The sequence below is a fragment of the Musca autumnalis genome, unplaced genomic scaffold (assembly GCF_047663935.1).
Source record: "Musca autumnalis isolate F117 unplaced genomic scaffold, ASM4766393v1 scaffold_3, whole genome shotgun sequence".
Lineage (NCBI taxonomy): Eukaryota > Metazoa > Arthropoda > Insecta > Diptera > Muscidae > Musca > Musca autumnalis.
The window spans coordinates 102347849-102368562 of NW_027411866.1; the positions used below are offsets into that span (position 1 = coordinate 102347849).

Consider the following 20714-nt stretch of genomic DNA (forward strand, 5'->3'; position numbering starts at 1 on the left):
TACTAAATTTGGTACAATTTGGATTGGGTAAACGGATAGAGCTGGAAACCTGAAATTTGGAATAATGATTGGTTTAGGATTAAGATATGGAGGTGGTTTTGGAAATTCGTACGAAAATACTAAATTGTACTAAATTTGGTACAATTTGGATTCTGGTGAACGGAAAGAGCTAGAAAAGCGAAATTTGGAATAGTGATTATTGTTAGAGTATGGCAAATTCGAGTATTGGAAATTCGTACTAATGTACACGAAGAGTTCTAAATGGTAATAAATATGGTACAATTTGAATTTTAGAGATGGAATTCTGAAATTTTGTAATAAGATTACCGTTGAGTATATGATTGAAATAGTTTTGGAAATTCGTACTTGTTTCGTACAAAAAAAAGTACTAAATTTAGTACAATTTGGATGTGGTGCACACATCGAGCTAAAATTCTTTCGTACGAAAAGTATTAAATGGTACTAAATTTAGTTTGTGAATAGAGGTGGAATTCGGAAAATTGGTATTATAGTCGTTGTTGGTGTGTAGGGTTGAGGTATGGATGTGGTTGTGCATATACGTACCATTAGTGTACGAAAATTACTAAATAGTAGTTCAAATTGTTATTGTATAAAGGGGTAGAGCTTAAATTGTGAAATTCGGTATAAGGATATCAGTTGAGATAAAGATGAGGTTCTGGTTATGTATAAGTACTAAATACTACTATAATTGGTTTTGGGAGAACATATAGAGCTGTAAAAATGAGTATCGCGGTCGGTATATAGTTTTGGATATATGGGCGTAATTTTTGAAACTTATACCTATTACACTGTGCAGCAAAATGGAGGTGAAAGTCTGGGGCACGGAAAATTCCTCTTGGGGAAGAAAGGCCTTGGTGAGTATATTAAGAATACCGAAGGACAGATCCGCCGTGAGTCGAGCTTCCGCGTTATTGCGTGATGAAGTTTTTGCTAGAGACCCTGTAGGCCGTCAGTAATTAGCGTTATATCTTTGTTCACTGTTGTTTTAGCTCATTTTTCAGATGACGGATTTGGGCGTTGGAAGGTCAAAATTTATTGTGTTTTGTATGTCGCATGGAAACGAAAAACGTGATATTGTCGAAATGACATTTGAAATCGGTGCCAACTCTAGCTCGAAAAGTAATGAAGCGACATCCAAAGTTTGGACAAAATTGGTTGCTTCGTTTATGAGATATCGCGCGTTACGTGTTGACTTCTTCATTTAGGCTTTTGGTCACAAAAATGGTTACATCACGTAAATCCGCATACTTTTGCAGCTAATTTATACATTTTTTAAATCTTCAAACATGTTAATGCGGCGGAGAAGATAGTAGAGGTACTAGTTAAATGTTTATTGGAAGTTTGTAAAAAACATAATTAACATGTTTTGTTGGATATTTATACCCTATACCACAATGTGGAAAAGGGTATTATAAGTTTGTTTTGGTAAAAATTTATGTAACACTGCGAAATATTCGTCGGAGACCCCCAATGTGGTATACCAAACTTCATATCTCGACGAGATAAAACGATTTTGAGATGTGTGTCCGTCCGTCCGTCTGTCCATTATAAATTGTAAACACGCTCTAGGCCGCAATTATGGACCGATCGTCACGAAATTTTGTATGGAGGTCGGGTTCAGATCAGAATAGATCCCTATTCTTATTGGTGATGATCGTGAAATATTTAGCGGGTGAAATGGACCAAAAACAAAATATTTATCCAATTTTCTAGCGGCTCTGTAAGTCTCGATAATAGTCCGATCAACGCGTAATTTTGAATAAGGTAAGAGTATATCACAAAGGAGAAGCTTGCAATTTGAGATGGCGATCGGATAATATTTAGAATGTTAAATGGACCAAAACTTTTGTGTGAAAATTGTGAAAATTTCTAATATACAACTTATATCTTAATTCCTGGAAGTGACATTCCGGACAAGTGAGATATACTTGAAAGTGGAACGCTTGACCTTTCAATTGATGCCAATTATGTTGGTGTGCATGATCAGATAACAGAGTTACAGCCTAATATATTCCGTTATTTGTTTGTAGTGTAATAATAAAATCGCTAGAAGTCGCAATTATTTATCAATAGTCACGAAATTTTGCACCGGGTAAGAGTATAGGTCGAAAAAGATGCCTACAATTTTGAATGATGATCTGATATTCTTTAGCGGGTGAAATGGACCATTACTTTTGTATGAAAAATATACAAATTTTATTTTTGGTCGATATTTGAATTCCTTGAGGACATATACATATATTTCGCAAAGTAGCCCAAATATGGGAAAAAACTAGTGACATTTCCTCTGATGTAAATTGCAATAAAGTGTTTGCTAGATAACGGGTCTACTGCCTAATATATAATCGGTTCTGTGTAGAGAACCACATTTTTATCCCATGCTACATATTGTCTATCCAAAAGTTTATGTACAACACGAAATATTCGTCCTAGACCCCATATTTGGTATGCCAAAATTCATATCTCGACGAGATAAAGCGATTTAGCGATGTGTGTCCGTTCATTAAAAATTGTAAACAAACTTAAGGCCGCAATTATGGATCGATTGTAACGAATTTTTAAGGAGGTTGGGTTCGGGCCACAATAGAAATGATTAGTTTTTGGTGATGATCGTGAAATGTTCAGGGGATGAAATGGACCAAAAACAAAATTTTATCCAATTTTGTAGCGGCTCTGTAGGTCAAAATAATAACCTGCAAAATTTTGAACAAAGTTTGTGTTTATGATGAAAAAGAAGCGTACAAACCAACGTGAAGATCAGAGAATACTTAGCGGGTTAAATGGACTGAAACTTTTGTGTGAAATTGGTAAAAATTTCAATAACGTAGCGATTAAACAACGGAAGTAGTAGTACTACATAAGTGGGTTTCATTACATTTTAGTTTGTGTGAACTAAATTTTCCTTTCCTGCTACAAAAATGTCTTTGTCATGCTAGATAACTTTTTGGTTTTGGTCATAAGTATTATACATTAGGGATATAACTTTTTGCACTTTTTTGCAGATATCGACAATACCACCACATAGCCGTGTAGAGCATGAAAAACTATTATGAAATAAGGTGTAATTTTTTCTCTATCGCGAAAAAAGTTTCCGCACCAAATGCATTGAAGTTCAGTAATGCATTTTTGAATTTTATCTGTTTTAACAACATGTTTGTTTTTCATTAAAATTTTTATTTTTTTGTAATCTAATTTAAAATCATTATCAAAGCGTTCTGGACCAATTTAATCTCAAATCGCGCCATTTCGGAGCATATTAGGAATTTTTGACACTATTGTAATTTTTGCCTGTGAGAAATGTATTTTTGTCTATAAATATTTATTCAAACAAAGCAAATTTAAAACAAGTAAGAACAGACTATAGTCGGACGGGGCCGACCATGTGATACCCTATACCACTATCCCTGTGCACTAGCTTTCCGGGCTAGCTGTTATAAGATGTGCATTAGAAATTTTACCAATTTTCACACAAAAGTTTTGATCAATTTAACCCGCTAAATATTATCCGATCATACCGTTGACTTGCACGCTACTTCTTCATCTCAAACCAAAACTACGTTTAAAATTTCGCGCCGATCGGACTATTATTGCGACCTACAGAGCGGCTACAAAATCGAGCAAAAATTTTGTTTTTGGTCCATTTCATCCCTTTAACATTTCACGATCATCGCCAAAAACTAATCAGTTCTATTCTGGTCCAAACCCGACCTCCATACTAAATTTCGTGACAATCGGTCCATAATTGCGGCCTCTAGCTTGATTACAATTTTTAATGGACGGACAGACGGACGGACGGACGGACGGACACACATCGCTAAATCGCTTTATCTCGTCGAGATATGAAGTTTGGTATACCACATGAGGGGTCTACGACGAATATTTCGCGGCGTTACATGAATTTTTGGGAAAACAAACTTATTATACCCTTTTCCACATTGTGGTATAGGGTATAATTATAAGTAGAAAAAATACCAAAAGAGTTTTAGTAATTGCTGTCGGTGCTGAAACTTTTTTCATCGAATCGATCTTAGAAACGCGTTTTCATTATTAGGACAAAATTCCCCACATGGTACTGGTGTTGTATTTTTGTAGAAAACAAATACAATTCTCACAGGCAAGGTCAACAAAAACAGCCTGTAACTTTCGCGAATTCGTTGCAAATGACCCCAAATTCTCTTGTCCGATAGGTACAAAAAATATAAACATAAAATTCACGAGTTTATAAAGAAAAACCAAAAATTGCAATAGTGTCAAAAATTCTTAATATGCACCGAAATGGCGCGATTTGAGATCAAATTGGTCCAGAACGCTTTGATAATGATTTTAAATTAGATTACAAAAAAATAAAAATTTTAACGAAAAGCAAATATGTTGTTATGACAGATAAAATTAAAAAATGCATTTCTGAACTTCCATGCATTTGGTGCGGAAACTTTTTTCGCGATAGAGAAGAATTGACACCGTATTTCACAATAGTTTTCCATACTCTACACGGCTATGTGGTGGTATTTTTTTGGTTATAGCCCTATTATACATTACATCTGTGATATTTGATAATTAAATTTTCACAATCATTGAAAATAAGTTCCGTGGAGAGCCATTGTCCAGGGATAGTGGTATGGGTATCCCATGGTCGGCTCCGTCCGACTATAGACTTTTCTTACTTGTTTTATTAATGCACAAGGTTACAAGGATCACTATACATAGATGAAATAATATAGAAAATAGGCTCATATCTTGAATAACAACTTCCACCTTACAATTTTTATATGAGAGCATTTTGAACAAAAATGTGACGAAGGCGCCCCATGTTACCATCAATGAACGGAAACAAACAAAACGATTCCCGTACCAATCACACAAAGCCACAAACTTTTCAGCTTCTCTGAATCGTTTCATTCTCACAACCAAACAAAAACACAAACTTTTCAATGTAAAAAGATAGAAACCGTACGATTGATGAATTGTAACTTCGGCTATGCTTTGCCGAGTTGTTTCATTCACCACCGAAATAAAAAGTATTTTTGGGAAACGTTTCCCGTGCGTATTGTCAATGACACACTCAGACACACGCACATGTGATTGCTTAACAACCCTATAAGTTAGCATCAGCATACCACAGTGAATTTTATCAACCACCAAACGTTTTTGATTTATTCACATATGTTTAGTACTATTCCGTTTTCTATCTGCTCTTGTGGAGTTGAGTACTTTTCGCTTTTCGTTTTGTTTGCACTCACGAATGTAATCAAAACAAAACTAAACAGCGAGCTCGGCCAACGTAGGTTATGTTTCGTTTTGTATTGTTCCTATGGAAAATACGAAACGAAACGATTGGAAATGTTATTTAAAGTATTTTTACGTACGCTGGTTACCATATACATATACTTTTGTACCCGTACCGTTCCGTCCGTTTAACACTTTTTGACCATTAAGATCCGTTTCTACAGAGTTCGTATATTCTAGAAAGATGTTTATTGAGATCTGAGGATCGTTTTTGTAGTTGGTTGTTTGCTTCAAATTTGATCGGTTTGATAGCTGTATAACAAAACTTGAGAACAAATTTCAAAAGTAATTGGACCATGGCGATATTGACCTTGCAGATGAAGTTTCATGGATTATATGTGTTCACAATTTTTGTTCTTTAAGACAAGAGTTACAACTTTGCCTCTGAGATTAATTAAAATTTCCTATCGGTTTGGAAGATATAGTCCTGACTAAATGACCCTTTTTACATCAAAGCCTCAAACCTTTGGAGGCCTTTAACCGCGAAAGTTGATGAGATAGGAAAAAAACGGCGAGACACGTGTCCTCTCTTTTTTGGTCTTCTATCACGCTGCGGTGACAGAATATGGTTAATAATTTTCGTGTTGCACAGTGTTATATTAAGTTTGTTTTTCTGTTTGACACGCATTGAAATCTACATTTCCGAGGCTATAAAGTACATATCGCTCATTTACTCAAAGAGTGACACATCTCAAAAAATCAAGTTTTGAGAAAAACGCGTTTTAATTTGGCGATTGAAATTTGACTTCCCAACTTCAAAAGATTATTACACAAAACTAAACCAACTACTTGGACCATATTTTGCAAACAGCTAGCCAGATATCAATGCTAAATTGCTGTGCAAGATCAAGCATGATTTGAAGTGTTTTAGTGCTTCATAATGTCAAACAACTTTTGTGTTGAATTATGCGAAACTCATAGTAAATGAGCTATAACTCGTCGAGTTCTAGAGATATCAGCATGAAAATTTGACACAAGATAGAGTAGAGGTTGTAGAAAAAATAGAAATTGCTAATTCAGAAAACGCATTTTTTGAGTTATGCCACTCTTTGAGTAAATGAGCGATATGTATGTTCTTGATCAGGATAAATTTCTGAGTCGATATATCAATGTCCGTCTGTTGTAATTGAGCTAGGACGCTGTAGTTTTGCACCCGATTGTCTTTTCTCCATAGGCAGGTCATGTTGGAAGATGGACTATATCGGTCCAGTTTTTGGTATAGCCCCCATATAACGGTACCTCCCGATTTTCGGTATTTTGCGGATTTTAGCTAACTTTTTAAACCGAACTATCTGTAATTTAACATTTAAGGTTCTCGGTGGCCGCGAAATTTCTCCACCAAAAATCGTCAATATAGGTCCAATTTTTTTGGTATAGCCCCTATATAACGGTACTTCCCGAGTTTCGTTATTTTGAGAATTTTAGCTACATTTTATGACCAAACTACCTGTAGTTTGACAGTTGAGGTTCCCAGTTATCACGTTCACGTTTTGGTATAGCCCCCATATAACGGTACCTCCCGAGTTTCGTTATTTTGAGAATTTTAGCTATAATTTTTAACCGAACTAACTGTAATTTGACATTTGAGGTTCTCAGTGGTCACAAAACTTCTCCACCAAAAATCGTCAACATAGGTCTATGTTTTGGCATAGCCCCCATATAACGGTTCCTCCCGATTTTCGGTATTTTGAGGATTTTGGCTAACATTTTTTAGCGTACTAGCCGTAATTTGGCATTTGATGTTTTCAGTGGTCACGAAACTTCTCCTCTACAAATCGTCAATGTAGGTCCATGTTTTGGTATAGCCTCCATATAACGGTTCTCCCATTTTACAGTATTTTGAGGATTTTAGCTAACCCTTTTAACCGAACTATCTGTAATTTGGCATTTAAGGTCCTCGGTGGCCACGAAAAACCGTCAATATTGGTCCATGGTTTGGTATAGCCCCCATATAACGTACCTGCCGATTTTCGGTATTTTGAGGATTTTAGCCATATTTTTTACCAAACTAACTAATTTAATGTTTAGGGTTCACAGTGGTTACAAAACATCTCCGTCAAAAATTGTCAACATAGGTTCACGTTTTGGTATAGCCCCCATATACCGGTTCCTTCCATTTTGCAGTATTTTGAGGATTTGGCATTTAAGGTTCTCGGTGGCCACGAAATTTCTCCACCAAAAATCGTCAATATAGGTCCATATTTACAAAACATCTTCGTCAAAAATACCGGTATCTCTAGAGTTTCGGTATTTTGAGAATTTTAGCTATAATTTTTAACCGAACTAGCTGCAATTTGATATTTGAGGTTCTCAGTGGCCATGAAACTTCTCCACTAAAAATCGTCAACATAGGTCCACATTTTGTATAGACCCCCCCCCCCATATAACGGTTCCTCCCGATTTTCGGTATTTTGAGGATTTTGGCTAACATTTTTAACAGTACTGGCTATTATTTGTCATTTGAGGTTCTCTGTGGTCATATAACTCAGCACCAAAAAACGAACTAGCTGTAATTTGACATTTGAATTTTCAGTGGTCAGATAGGAAGACACTTCCATATAGCCCCATAGGCGGTACCTTTCACCTGGCTGAACACATTTGTATACCCTACACTACTATGTGGGGAGGGTTTTATAAGTTTATTTTGGGAAAAATTCATGTAACACCGCGAAATATTCGTCGGAGACCCCCAATGGGTGTCCGTCCGTCCTTCCGCCCGTCCGTCTGTCCATTATAAATTGTAATCAAACTCAAGGTCGCAATTATTATTTTTATTGGTGATGATCGTGAAATATTTAGCGGGTGAAATGGACCAAAAACATATTATTTATCCAATTTTGTAGCGGCTCTGTAGGTCGCAATAACAGTCCGATCAACGTGAAATTTTAAATAAGGTAAGAGTATATGATAAAGAAGAAGCTTGTAATTTGAGATCGCGATCAGATAATATTTAGAGGGTTAAATAGACCACAACTTTTGTGTGAACATTGTGAAAGTTTTTAATATACAGCTTAGAAAGACAGGAATTTGCCTCGTTAGTTATATTTGGAGGACGATCTCTTGACCTTTCCATGTTGATGTACGTGATCAGATAACAGAGTTACAGCCTATTATATCCAGTTTTTTGTTTGTAGTGTAATCTTAAACACGCTAGAGGTCGCAATTATAGCACAAAAATCACGACATTTTTGCACGTGGTAAGAGTTAAGGTTGGTGAAAATGACTATAATTTCGCATTATTTTTTCTGATATTTTTTAGCGGGTGACATAGACCATTTCTTTTGTATAAGAAATATACAATTTTTTTGGTCCATATTTTAATTCCTGGAGGGCATATACCGGCAAAGTAGCCTACATATGGAAAAATAACTACTGACCTTCCCCCTGATGCAAATTGCCATAATGTGTCTGCTAGATAACGGGCCTATTGCCTAATATATAATGGGTTTTCTGTAGAGAACCACAATTTCTTCCCGTGCTACAAATTATCTATATCATGACAGAGAATTTTTAGTTCAGTTGTCAAATTGGAGGTTTTATACAAATATTGTAGCATGGGCCGCCTCGCCACCTATTTTATACCTCAGGATTTACAGTAAAGAGGGTATAAATAAAATACGACTAAAGGTGTGTATTATCCAAATAATGGTTTTAGACCCCAAGTACGTTTGGACGAAATTCGTTTTAGACAATTTGGAGTCGAATTAGCCCTGTCCGTTCATATGTCTCTCTTACCGTCTAGATGGCTGGTGCCCTCGATAACTCTCGAACGGATCTAAAAGTGAAAAATTGATCAATAGATCGCATGAGACTATATCGGTCCACACTAGAGATGGGCGCGTGCCTAAAAAATTAGGCACGAACATGCACAAACACGGACCAAAATTTGTATGCACATTCACGCACAAACATGGCGTTTTTCGAGAAGGCACGAACACGCACACTCACGCACGAAATTACAAAAAAGGAGAAATCGATATACACTCCACGTCAGTAGAATAGAACACCTAAATTTTTGTTAATGCTAGCTTATTTATCCCAAAACGAATGAATCTACGTTTTTAATCTTGTATATATTTAAAGTCTATGATGTTCCGTATCAAACACAGACAAAATTATGTTTTTAGCTCTTCGTGAAATGATTTTCTGATCCATTTTCCCATAGCACTATGAAAAATAGGAATTTATTTTTGGTCTAAAGAAACCCTATAAATAATTCCGCGAACACCGAAATAACAGCGTAAATAGGTTTCAAATGACAGATAATTTAAACATCTCGGAATATCAATAGGAGTCTCGCAGTAATGTCATATTTCTTCACAATAAGATAGAATATGACACAGACAACCTTGGCGGATACAATCAAGTGCTTCGGATGCTGATAACATGGAATATAATATATAATTGTTCCATAAACATCCCAGATGGGACAAGGGAGACTTCTCTCACATGGAATATTTTCAAAATAATTATGAAAAACTTCAAAATTTCTTATAAAAACCTAAATGTTTTGTTCAATAAAAGGTTTATAAGTATGCTCCACATTTAGAAGAAGATAATCTGATATGAGAACAACCGCTATTTTAATACACTGAGGGAAGATTAAAAACGTAGATTCATTCCTTTTGGGATAAATAAGCTAATATTAACAAAATTTAGGTGTTCTAATCTACTGACGTCGGGTGTAGGTGTACATTTATTTGTTTTTAAAAAAATATTCATATGTACTTCTAATTTTCTCAAAAGTCTAGTACGTCTTTGGTTGAGAATATTTCCAGATGTGGAAAAAAATCTCTCGCTCGTTGCTGAGCTGACGGGTATAGCCAAACATTTCCTGGCTAACACTAAGTTTAATAATTGTTCCACAAACATCCCAGATGGGACAAGGGAGACTTCTCTCATATCAATGAGTGCATCCCGATTCATATTAGCTCAATGATATGGGACCTACTGTTTATCGCCGAGTCCGAACGGCGTGTCTTATGACACCAATTGTAGAGAAGTTTTACATGGCTGAAATATTCAGGAAATGTCGTCAACATTACTGAGTTGTATTTTGCTACCGTTGAAAATTGCTTGATGTTGCTTGGCCGGGGAATCGAACCCACGAACTTCAGCGTGCAAGGCGGGTGCACCACAGTGGCACACTAAGTTTACATTTACGAAATCCAATCGATTTCAAGCAATTCCATTGCTCAAACGTCAAATGAATTTCAATCGATTTCAGATGAGTTTTCATTTGTCTTATACACAAAGAAATTGACAGTTGAAATCGAGTGGATTTCGTAAATGTAAATATAGTATAATTGTTTTAAATATTTTAGATTAGACTGTTTCCAAAAGTCTAAAACATCAGTCTGGCTAGATAATATGTATCAATTTTGATAATATGTATCAATTTCTGTAGCAATTGGAGACTTTTTATTTTTCGCCTTTTTGCCATTTTGATCCAAAAACTCTGAAAAAGTTTTTTAGACCAAAGGGCAAAAATGTGCATCGTGGGGTACTTTTCCGAGTATAATGTTTCGGAACACTCTTTGAATATTTTATGAAAACCCAATAGTCCGGTCAAAATAGACATTGAAATAGCAAAAATTCCCACAAAGCTGAATTTTGGTGGAGAGCTAGAGTTTGCCATTAGAAGCAACGTCCTAAAAGTCCCCATCGATCCCATGTGTGCAAAAAAAATTATTCGGGGTCAAAGGTCAAATTTTAAGGGTTTTTTGGTTTTCGGATTTATTTTTTTGATAACGGTTGATCTAATCAAAAAGTGACTAAAGTAAATATTGTAGACAGAAAAATTGTGACCTTTATAATTTTTTCCTAGAAGGAACCATTCTTGAGATATAGCTGTTCTAAAAAACACATGATTTTTATGCACTTATAAGGGAAATATGCACATATTCAGACGAACCGGCTAAAATAAGCGAAGTAATCGGGTCTGTCCCCCAAAAATATATATATTTTCTTGAAGAGCGAGATTATATCTTCTTCTAAAAAAAATTCCAACAAAATCGGAGCTTGTTTAGTAGAGTTATTCAATGTTAGAGTCATTTTATGCAAAAATAGCCCATTTAACCCACATGTGTAATCGAAAGCCCAAAGGGAACGACCCCAACGAAAACTCTCCGATTTTTTTTCAAGTTTTGTCCGAAGTTAAGGTTTGTTGCGCTGATTACGGAAATGTATAATTTTCAACGGTTGCGGATCCGGTTCGCCGGTTATTTGACCCGAAAGGCCAAATTTAAAAACCGGGTTAGACCCGGATCTACTGAACCGATTCCTGCAAAGTGGATATCGTCTGAAAGCTTACGGAAGTATCTGCCACATAGTGTCGTTACTTTAACCGGTTCGCCTCATAATGTACTTACGCGGCTAATTTTTTATTTGACCTTTAGATCGCGATATCACGAAAATGGTAAGTATTTTTTAAGTATCATGAAGACCACTCTTGTAGACAATTATTGAATCTACAACTTTTACTTTAGCCGGCTTTTGCTAAGTCTTACCGTTTTTGAGAAAAATTAAAAAAAAACTGAATAATGCCTCCAAAAATGACCTTTGACCCCGAATAACTTGTTTTGCACACATGGGATCGATGGGGACTTTTAGGGCGTTGCTTCTAATGGCTAATCCTAGCTCTCCACCAAAATTCAGCTTTGTGGGAATTTTTGCTATTTCCCCTTTATACGCATGTCTATTTTGACCGTTCTAGCAATGAAAGCTTTAAGTCAGATATACGATCCAGCTCATTCTAGCAAATGCTAGCAAAATACTCTTAATCTCATTCTGGACTTGGTATACGCTCTCATACATAATATATGTTGAATTCCAACGTGTTCTTGTATTTTGTTTTAACACTTTCGACAACTTGTTGTTTAGCTTCCTGTGCTTAAAATATCTTACAACCTTTTTTGGGCAGTCAATCAGTTTTCCCAATTTGGATCCACAACAGATAATACTGTCAGATAAACATCTGATTTGCATATTGCGTTAACCCTCTGAGTAGTTTTTGTATTTGCTTCTCTCATGAACAAAACAAACAAACAAAAACAAACAAACGTCACTCATACTCTGGTCTCTCCATAACAAAACGGCAATAAGTTCCAGACTAAAAAAACGAAGCAAATACTTTTAGGAATATTTTGGTCGGTTTTATATTCTTGTTCGATTTTCGTGTTTAGTATGGTATTTTGCACGACTTCTAAAGGGAGACCAAAAATTTAGCACGATCGTGTCACATAGTGCAGATCGTGTTTAGTCGTGTCGTGCAAAACCGTGTCGAACAAAAAAACACGATCACGCACGGCCAAAAATGTATTCCGACACGACACGCACAAACACGGCGTTTTTCGAGAAGGCACGAACACGCACTACTCACTGCACGACACGCGCCCTCCTCTAGTCCACACCTTCGGGTACGTCCCACACCAAATTCGGAAATGTGAAATTTAGGAATCCTCTCGAATCGTTTTGAATTTTTTCAGCAGATTGTGCATGCGGTCCCCTTTACGGTGGTACAATTTCAATAGCAAGTCCATACTTTCTGAGATTATGGCCGAAAAGCTCCAGAAACCTAAATAAAATTGCAAATCCCCAACATAACTCTCAAGGGGATTTTCGGATTGGTCCAAACTTTGCACATCGTATTATTTCATCCATATGGACTATATCGGTCCCGTCCTTCGAGTACCTCCCACACAAAATTTGGGAAAAGTGCAGTTTAAGGACTCGTCTCGGATCTACTTGAATTTTTTTGAAGAAGGTGTTTTCCCTGTACCTATTGCAAGGGTACAATTTTTTCCGAGGTAAGTCCATATTTCCTGAGATAATGGTCCAAAAGTTCCAAAAACCCCTGCCAAAATTATTAAGGGGTATTTTGCCACCGTTGAAAATTTGATGTGGCCAGGCCTGGCAATCGGACCCAGACATTCATTCCCTAGAGGTTGTGGTGTAGGGTATCACATGGTCGGCCTCGTCCGACCATAGCCTTTGCTTACTTGTTTAGATTAGATAATTAAGGCATTTGGGGTATCCATGGTCGAAAAATGTTTCCACCTAAAATTGTGAAAGGAAAATTATTATTCCATTTTAATTGTGACTATTTTATGGTGGAGGGTATAAAAAGTTCGGCCCGGCCCCGGAACTTAACGTTTTTTTACTTGTGTTTATTTATACCCCCACCATAATATGGAGGGTATATTAAAATTTGTCATTCCGTTTGTAACACATCGAAATATTCGTCGGAGACCCTATAAAGTATATATGTATATTATTGATCAGCATAAAATTCTATTTAACCATGTCCAGCTTTCCGTCCGTCCGACAGTGCGAAATGTGGGAACATTAGTGGAACTTTACTCAAATTTCTAAGTACAGATACATCATGATATTCTTATTAAAATATATAGATAAGGATCCCACCAGAAATGCCTATAGAACGATTTTTCGATCGATTTTCGGTATTTGGAAGTTAGTATCCTTAATATCACTGTGCAACATTTTTAAGGTGATCTTGTGCAAACAATTCAAACTGATGATTTTTTGAAAGTACAGACCCAAACGACAAGAAACCCTAGTTGGGTTTTGTTGTGTCAGATCCAGCTCGGATTTTATGGCCCCATCTAAACATGGCTAAATATTGAGTTTTTAAAGAAATTCGTGGCTATATCTCTGAAACCAATGCGAATCTTCTTCTGACCTCTGAAGCAAATTCGAAAAACTACATTAATTACCTCAAATTTCAAAATATATGCAAAAATACCACAATTTTTATACATTTCGCTCCGTATCTCCAAAACCGTCAATTTTTTCTGAGTATTTTCTATTGGAAAAATATTCCCTGGAATGTAATACACAACTCTTCAGAATATGTCATTGTTGTAAAATGCCTCTATTCCGTTGTTTTCAGTACATTTTACAACGACGATTTTATAAAAATGTCAAAAATGTAGTAAAATCCGAAATACGAGAATAAACTGTTGGTGTGGACTGTGTTTGAAATACGCTTTGTAAAAGATATGATGCAAAATACCGCTTAAACAACATGAATTAAGCATTTTAGAGTTTCAGAATGTTCTAAAGAATTGTTGAGAACTTTATTTGGAAAATTTTTGCAAAAGGTTACTTGGTTCAACTCCCAACAGTTTAGCCGATACTGACCAGAATTTCAGAAATTATGTAAAATTTTCTATATTTTATAGATTTTGATGCCCTAGATGGAGTTTTTCTTATGTGGTTTCTTCAAAAGATATGTTCTACTGGTTTAGGGCTACAATATTGCTAAGGACAGCAAGGCCAAATTCCTATTCGTTTCTGAGATAAAGGCCTGATAAATGCAAAAAAGTGTAGATTTAGCCCAGTTTAGATGAGGCCATAAAATCCGAACTGGATCTGACAGGACAAAACCCAACTAGGGTTTTTGTAGTCTAAATATGTACTTTCAAAAAATGCATACTAGAAGTTGTTTGCATTTTCAGTGTTGCACAGTGTATTTCTCCACAATGGCTGAAATTGGGTATTTAGTCTTCATTTGGGGTATAAAGCTTTCCATATGAAATTTCTCGGTATAGGTCCAAAACTTCATATAGCCCCCATAGAGTGGTACCTCCCGAATTTCGGTATTTTGAAGGTTGTGGCCACAATATTTTACCGAAATGAATGAAATTTGGTTTTTAGTCTTCATTAGGGGTAAAAAGCTTTCCATATGAAATTTGTCGGTGTCGGTAGAACGGTACCACCCGAATTTCGGTATTTTGAAGATTGTGGCCTCAATATTCCTCCGACATGGCTGAAATTTGGTATTTAGTTTTCGTTTGGTATTTAGTTTCCCCTTTAAATTTATTGGTATAGGTCCACGCCTTCATATATCCCCTGCAGAACGGTTCCTCCCGATTTTCGCAATTCTGAAGGTTGTGACGTAAATATCCCACCGAAATGACTGAAATTTGTCACACCGTATTGACTGAAATTTGGTATTAAGTCCTCGTTGGGGGTATAAAACTTTATATGAAATTTGTCGGTATAAGTCCAAGCTTTCATATAAACGCCGTAGAACGGTACCTCCCGATTTTCGGAATTTGGAGGTGTTGGCCTCAATATTCCACCTAAAAGGGGTAATTAATTTTTCACCTGAGTCATATCTTTTCGATAGATTTCGCGCCCACTAGTCATTTCAGTGTTTCATCACATGGACTTGTCCACGGAAAACATAATACCGCTGTAAGCAGGATAACAACGAACAGCATCGGTATACATTTCCCAAGGATCTTCGAACAGACCTTAAACTGCACTTAGACACAAATGTTGAACATTTGTGGAGGAGGTACCCTAAGGTACCTCAATTTTTTTTTGTTCGTGCATACCATTTATATGGCATTTTTTTATTTTTCGGGGGAAGTACCGGAAGTTGTGGACCGGTATTACCTATCTTCGAACTGAAAGTATGACAAAATATGAGAAAGGCCAAATTTTGGATCAACTCGGTTAGTTCGAGAGTTATCGTGCTCTCTACATATGGTGCCATAGGGGCTTTTTTACACCTTTCGGGCTGCTTTCCCAAGAAGTATGGACTTGCCCCTGAAAAAAAAATTTACCGTCGTAATTGAGGCAGCGAATGCACGTTGCTTCAAAAAAAAAAATCAAAGTGATTCGAGAGAAGGTCCTTAAGTGAACTTATCCGTAATTTTGTGAAATAGGTACCCGAAGAAGTAAACGAACCTGATCTATATCCGGTAGATATATTAGGATATGTAAAGTATGGACCAAATCGGTCACTCATTTCAAAAGTTATCATGCGAACAGTTTTTGAACTTTTGTGGAGAGGTATCTGAAGGAGTGGACGGATATGGCTTATGTTCGAATTTAAACTACAAAGGCCAAATTTTGGACCAAATCGGTTGATCCATTCGAGAGTTATCTTGCGCTCCATCCACTAAACACGGTGTCATGGGTTTTTTTTGCATCTTTCAGTCTATTTTATCAGGAAGTATGGACTTGCCCCCAATGAGACATGTACCGTCGTAAGCAGGGCAGTGAATACAAGGTGCTATAACAAAAATCAAAGAGATTCGAGAACAGGTCCTAAACTGAACTTTTCCGAAATTTTTTCTGGTAGAAATTTCGCCATCGGTTACTCCCTTCAAGAGTTATAGTGCGCACAAATTTTCCGAACACTTCCGAACTTTTGTGGGGGAGGTACCGAAAGGAGTGGACCGATATCGCTTGTCTTCGAACTTAAACTAAGTTTGGACAAATCATTACGAAGGCCAAATTTTGGACAAAGTCGGTTCATCCGTTCGAGAGTTATCGTTCGCACCAGGCAGCCAGAAAGACAGGCATACAGACAGACGGACATTGCTTAATCGACTACAAATTGTCTGAAACGGATTTCGTTCAAACATACTTGGGGTCTAAAACCATTATTTCGATGAGGCACATTTTGTCTGTATGAAAGTGAATATACCCTCGTTAGCATAAATGATGAGGGTATAAAAAATTTCCGCCCGAAACTTGTCGGTATAGATCGACGTTTCGATACAGCCTCCTGAATTTTGAAAGTTAGTTACATTGTTTTACCGAAATTGCTGAAATATGGTATTTAGTCTTCTTCATAAACGAAAGACACTAATTTTTCCTTTTTATTTCAATACAACTCGTGGTGGAGGGTATAATAAGTTTGGCCCGGCCGAACTTAACGCCGTTCTTACTTGTTGGTATTTAATTAATTGATTTAGATGATCACACGTTCATTAGCCTCTGGGTATCCTTTGCAGCTACTTTATAAATTGCCTGCATATCATTAATAAATTTATAGCCTTGACCGTCAATTATCGGCTGAATTTTCAACTGGACCTTTGACTCTTGCCACATCTGTGTTATCATTTTCTTTCAAATAATTTGTTTTCTAATTTTATGCGGATCATATAAATATAACAAAACAATTACATTGAATAGAAGAGAAGCTTATCTCGAATAGTAATTTATATAAATTGTATGAGAATTAAAATTGTAGCTTCAGTTAATATTTTAAGCTATACGGAGAAAGCATATAGAAAAGATTTTAGAATAAAATTTCGTCAGTTCGGTGGCAAAATGAAATATTGGCAATTATTTTTAATATTTGCTCTTGCAGCTGGCGCCAGTTGGAATGGATGTCGAGGCGAAGACCCTTATAGAGAGACCCTAAAGCGGAACCATGAAAAAGCAATTGCGGATTCAATGGATATGTCAGCCGATCCATGTTTGGAATTAAATCAATACAGCTGTGGTAATTGGCGTAATGATCAACCAGAGGGTCACTACAAATTTTACAGTGTAGAGGAAAAACTGAATTATGAAGTTGATAAGGAATTTGTGGATTATTTTAGTAATGAACGAGCGTTGAGAAATAAACCCAAATTTGTACGGAAAGCTAATGATTTTTATAAGTCGTGCGAAGCTAATCCCGAATTCAATGCCATGTTCTATGTGAAATGGTTAAAAAAATATGAAAAAATAAAGTGGGCCTTATTGGTTCCCCAATATGCGGATGATGGTGTTGATGCGGTTGCTGTTGACGCTAATGACGCTGATTACGATTGGCTTTATGTCTTGGCTGTGGCCCGAAAATATGGCATGAATGACATTTTCATACAACAGACGCTGATTAACAAAGGCCAATCTAGCCCACAGTTGATGTTGCATTTAAGCCGAAATACCGAACAGTATGGTCTTCAGCGTATCAACGAATATTATGCAACGCCAATAAATAACACCCTTGATATACCTGCAGGAAGTAAAGATTTCATGGATTACTTTAATGAAGCTATGGATTTTGAATATCTCCTCAAAGAAGTAGAAATCAAAGAAAATCAGGAAAATCAGGTATTGAAAGTCAAAGATTTACCATATCCATGGTTGAAGAGATATTTGAAAGTGATTTTGGATAATCAATTGCTTAATGAAGAAATGGAAGTGGCCATAACCAATATGTCCTATTTTGAGGCCCTCAATAAGCTAATAAAAGAATATAAAAGTGATTTTCTAAGTCGTTATGTGGAAATACGTTTTCTTGTGTACCTATATCGGCCACGTTATTGGTCCTGCATCCAGCTGACAAGATCCCTCATGCCCATGGCCATGCATTGGATTTATGTAGATCTCCATCCAATACCAGAGTTGGAATTTCAAGAAATTCAAGAAATGTTTGATAAAATTGAGCAAAACATAAATCAAACACTACACGAAGACGACCGTAAAGTGGTGCCCAAGGAATCGTTCTCGAAACTCAATAGTTTGAAACTGAAAATAGGCAATTTACCACGTCAAGATACTGTCAAAACTCTCGAAGCCTATTATAGCAGTCTGAAACTTAACCCATATCACTTTTTCAGTAATCACTTACAGCTACTCAAACTCTATTTTGATTTCAATCAAAGAACCACTTTGGACAATGAATGGCGAGCGAATCCACAAAAATTTTTTGATATATCCGAAAAATTTAGAGATCTAAAGGAATTGAATAGCCACTATTTGCCAACAATTAATGTTCTGCTCTTACCCAGTTATTTTCTAAGACCACCAATTTATCATCCCTATTTTGAGGATATTTATAAATACAGTTCGTTGGGCTATGTGCTGGGATCGGGTATATATAGAACTCTTGAAATCCCGGATATAATAGAAAATGAACAAAACTTGTTGGTAGATATTGGTGGAGTTGCTGCTTCTTTCCGTACATTTTTCTCAGCTGCAACAAATGCACCACAGATTTCATTAAAAGAAGAGTTTTTAAAACTTCTAACACCACAACAGCTGTTTATCATCAATTCAATGCAGCGCCAATGTTCGATATTCTCTAGTTCTCCTGGAAGTGTGTACAAATGGACGAAATTTTTACCAGAAGTTTCAAGCGCATTTAATTGTAAATTTTATAGTTTTATGCAAGAATATTCTTTAATGAAAGATTATAAATGAAGTAAGTTGATTTGAATAATTTTTGTTTTTTTCTTTTCTTCCACGGATCAGTAAGTAAAATTGTCACTAAGTTGGAATATTATTTAGGAATAATATTTAGCCACTCAAATGGACCAAGACTTTTGTGTGAAAAAATTACAAATGCAAAACCTTATAGACTATATTCTGTTCCTGTAAAACAAATTTCGGCTAAGAAACTTTTAAACAGAAGGGTAACTCTTAACCTCTTCATGGATGCTAATCATGTTGATGGACATTTGTGGTCAGATAATGGCTATATTTGCGTTTTCAAAAATACATTCACATTTTTATACTTTCCACCATAATATGAAGGGTATAACTAAGTTTGTCATTCCGTTTGTAACACATCGAAATATTCGCCGGATACCCTAAATATATATTCTTGATCAGCATAAAATTCTAAGTCGAAATCGGCTAACACCACTTAACTGTCTCCTGATTTTTATGTACTCAACCAGTCCAAGTTGCAAACTTTCGTAGTCTGGATACGGCGGAACCAGAACCTTATAACTGAAATAATACCCGATCAAACATATTTGCGTTGCTACAACAGCAACAGAGCTCATAAATGTTGGTCGATCAACAGGCTAAAATATGGGTTCAATCCTAAGATGACGGACTGGCTAGCCATATAATTTTTATACCCATCCTCACATGTACAGTAGAGTCCCAGCAAAAAAAGTCCTCCCAAAATCATGGGTTTTGTAAGGGATTTTTGGCAGCCGTAACTACTAGCAAACCCCCTTTCTTCCCCATTATTTTTACAAGGGCATGTCGCACTCAGTTTGTAGTTATTTTATGACCACTAGAATATCTAGTTATTCTGTGGCCACTAGAAGTTGAAAAGTAAGTTGAAAAAATTCTATTTTTAGAACAGTTGATGTAGAGATTTTTTTAATTTCATTACACTTCGTACTTTTATTTTACTTTATTTTATTTCGGTCGCTGTGCGAGTTGGACACACGAACCCTCTGATTTCTAGCCAAAGACACTACATACTATGCCACGCACACGAACATTAAGGGTTGCTTAAGAACTTAAATGTGCAGTGCACATGTGCCCCACAAACTGTTATTTTTTAATTAAAAAAAACTCGCGTGCCGACACAACCCTGGGATTTATAGTCGGACACACACTCACTGTGCCACCGTCCTCATTACTTAGTGAGGAGCAAAGTAAGTAGGTTTGCTTTGTATTTTTTTTAAGAAGTATCCCATTACTTTTCAGATTACTTGTAATGGGAAAAGAAGCTTGTTTACATTACTTTGTAATGGGTTACGTAATGACTAGACATCGGATTTTAGCATGTTTTTTATTTCTTAACCGATTGGACTCAAATTTTGGATCTAGGCGTTTTGAGGGTCAATTTTTCGATATTTGGGGTCATATCAAAAATATGCAAAATATATGCAAAAAATATGCAAAATATG

At 36.2% G+C, this 20714-nt stretch overlaps 1 protein-coding gene across 1 annotated transcript; it reads left to right on the forward strand.

The window, feature by feature from the left end:
- Positions 1-17532: 17532 nt before the first annotated feature.
- Positions 17533-19263, forward strand: LOC141398267 (neprilysin-11-like). The gene has a single exon (XM_073975547.1). The coding sequence runs from the start codon at positions 17533-17535 to the stop codon at positions 19261-19263; it is 1731 nt and encodes a 576-aa protein (XP_073831648.1).
- The last annotated feature ends 1451 nt before the right edge of the window (positions 19264-20714 follow it).

Excerpts from the sequence above, each read along its gene's own strand:
- LOC141398267 (XM_073975547.1), top strand. The coding sequence starts at position 17,533 with ATGTCAGCCGATCCATGTTTGGAATTAAATCAATACAGCTGTGGTAAT.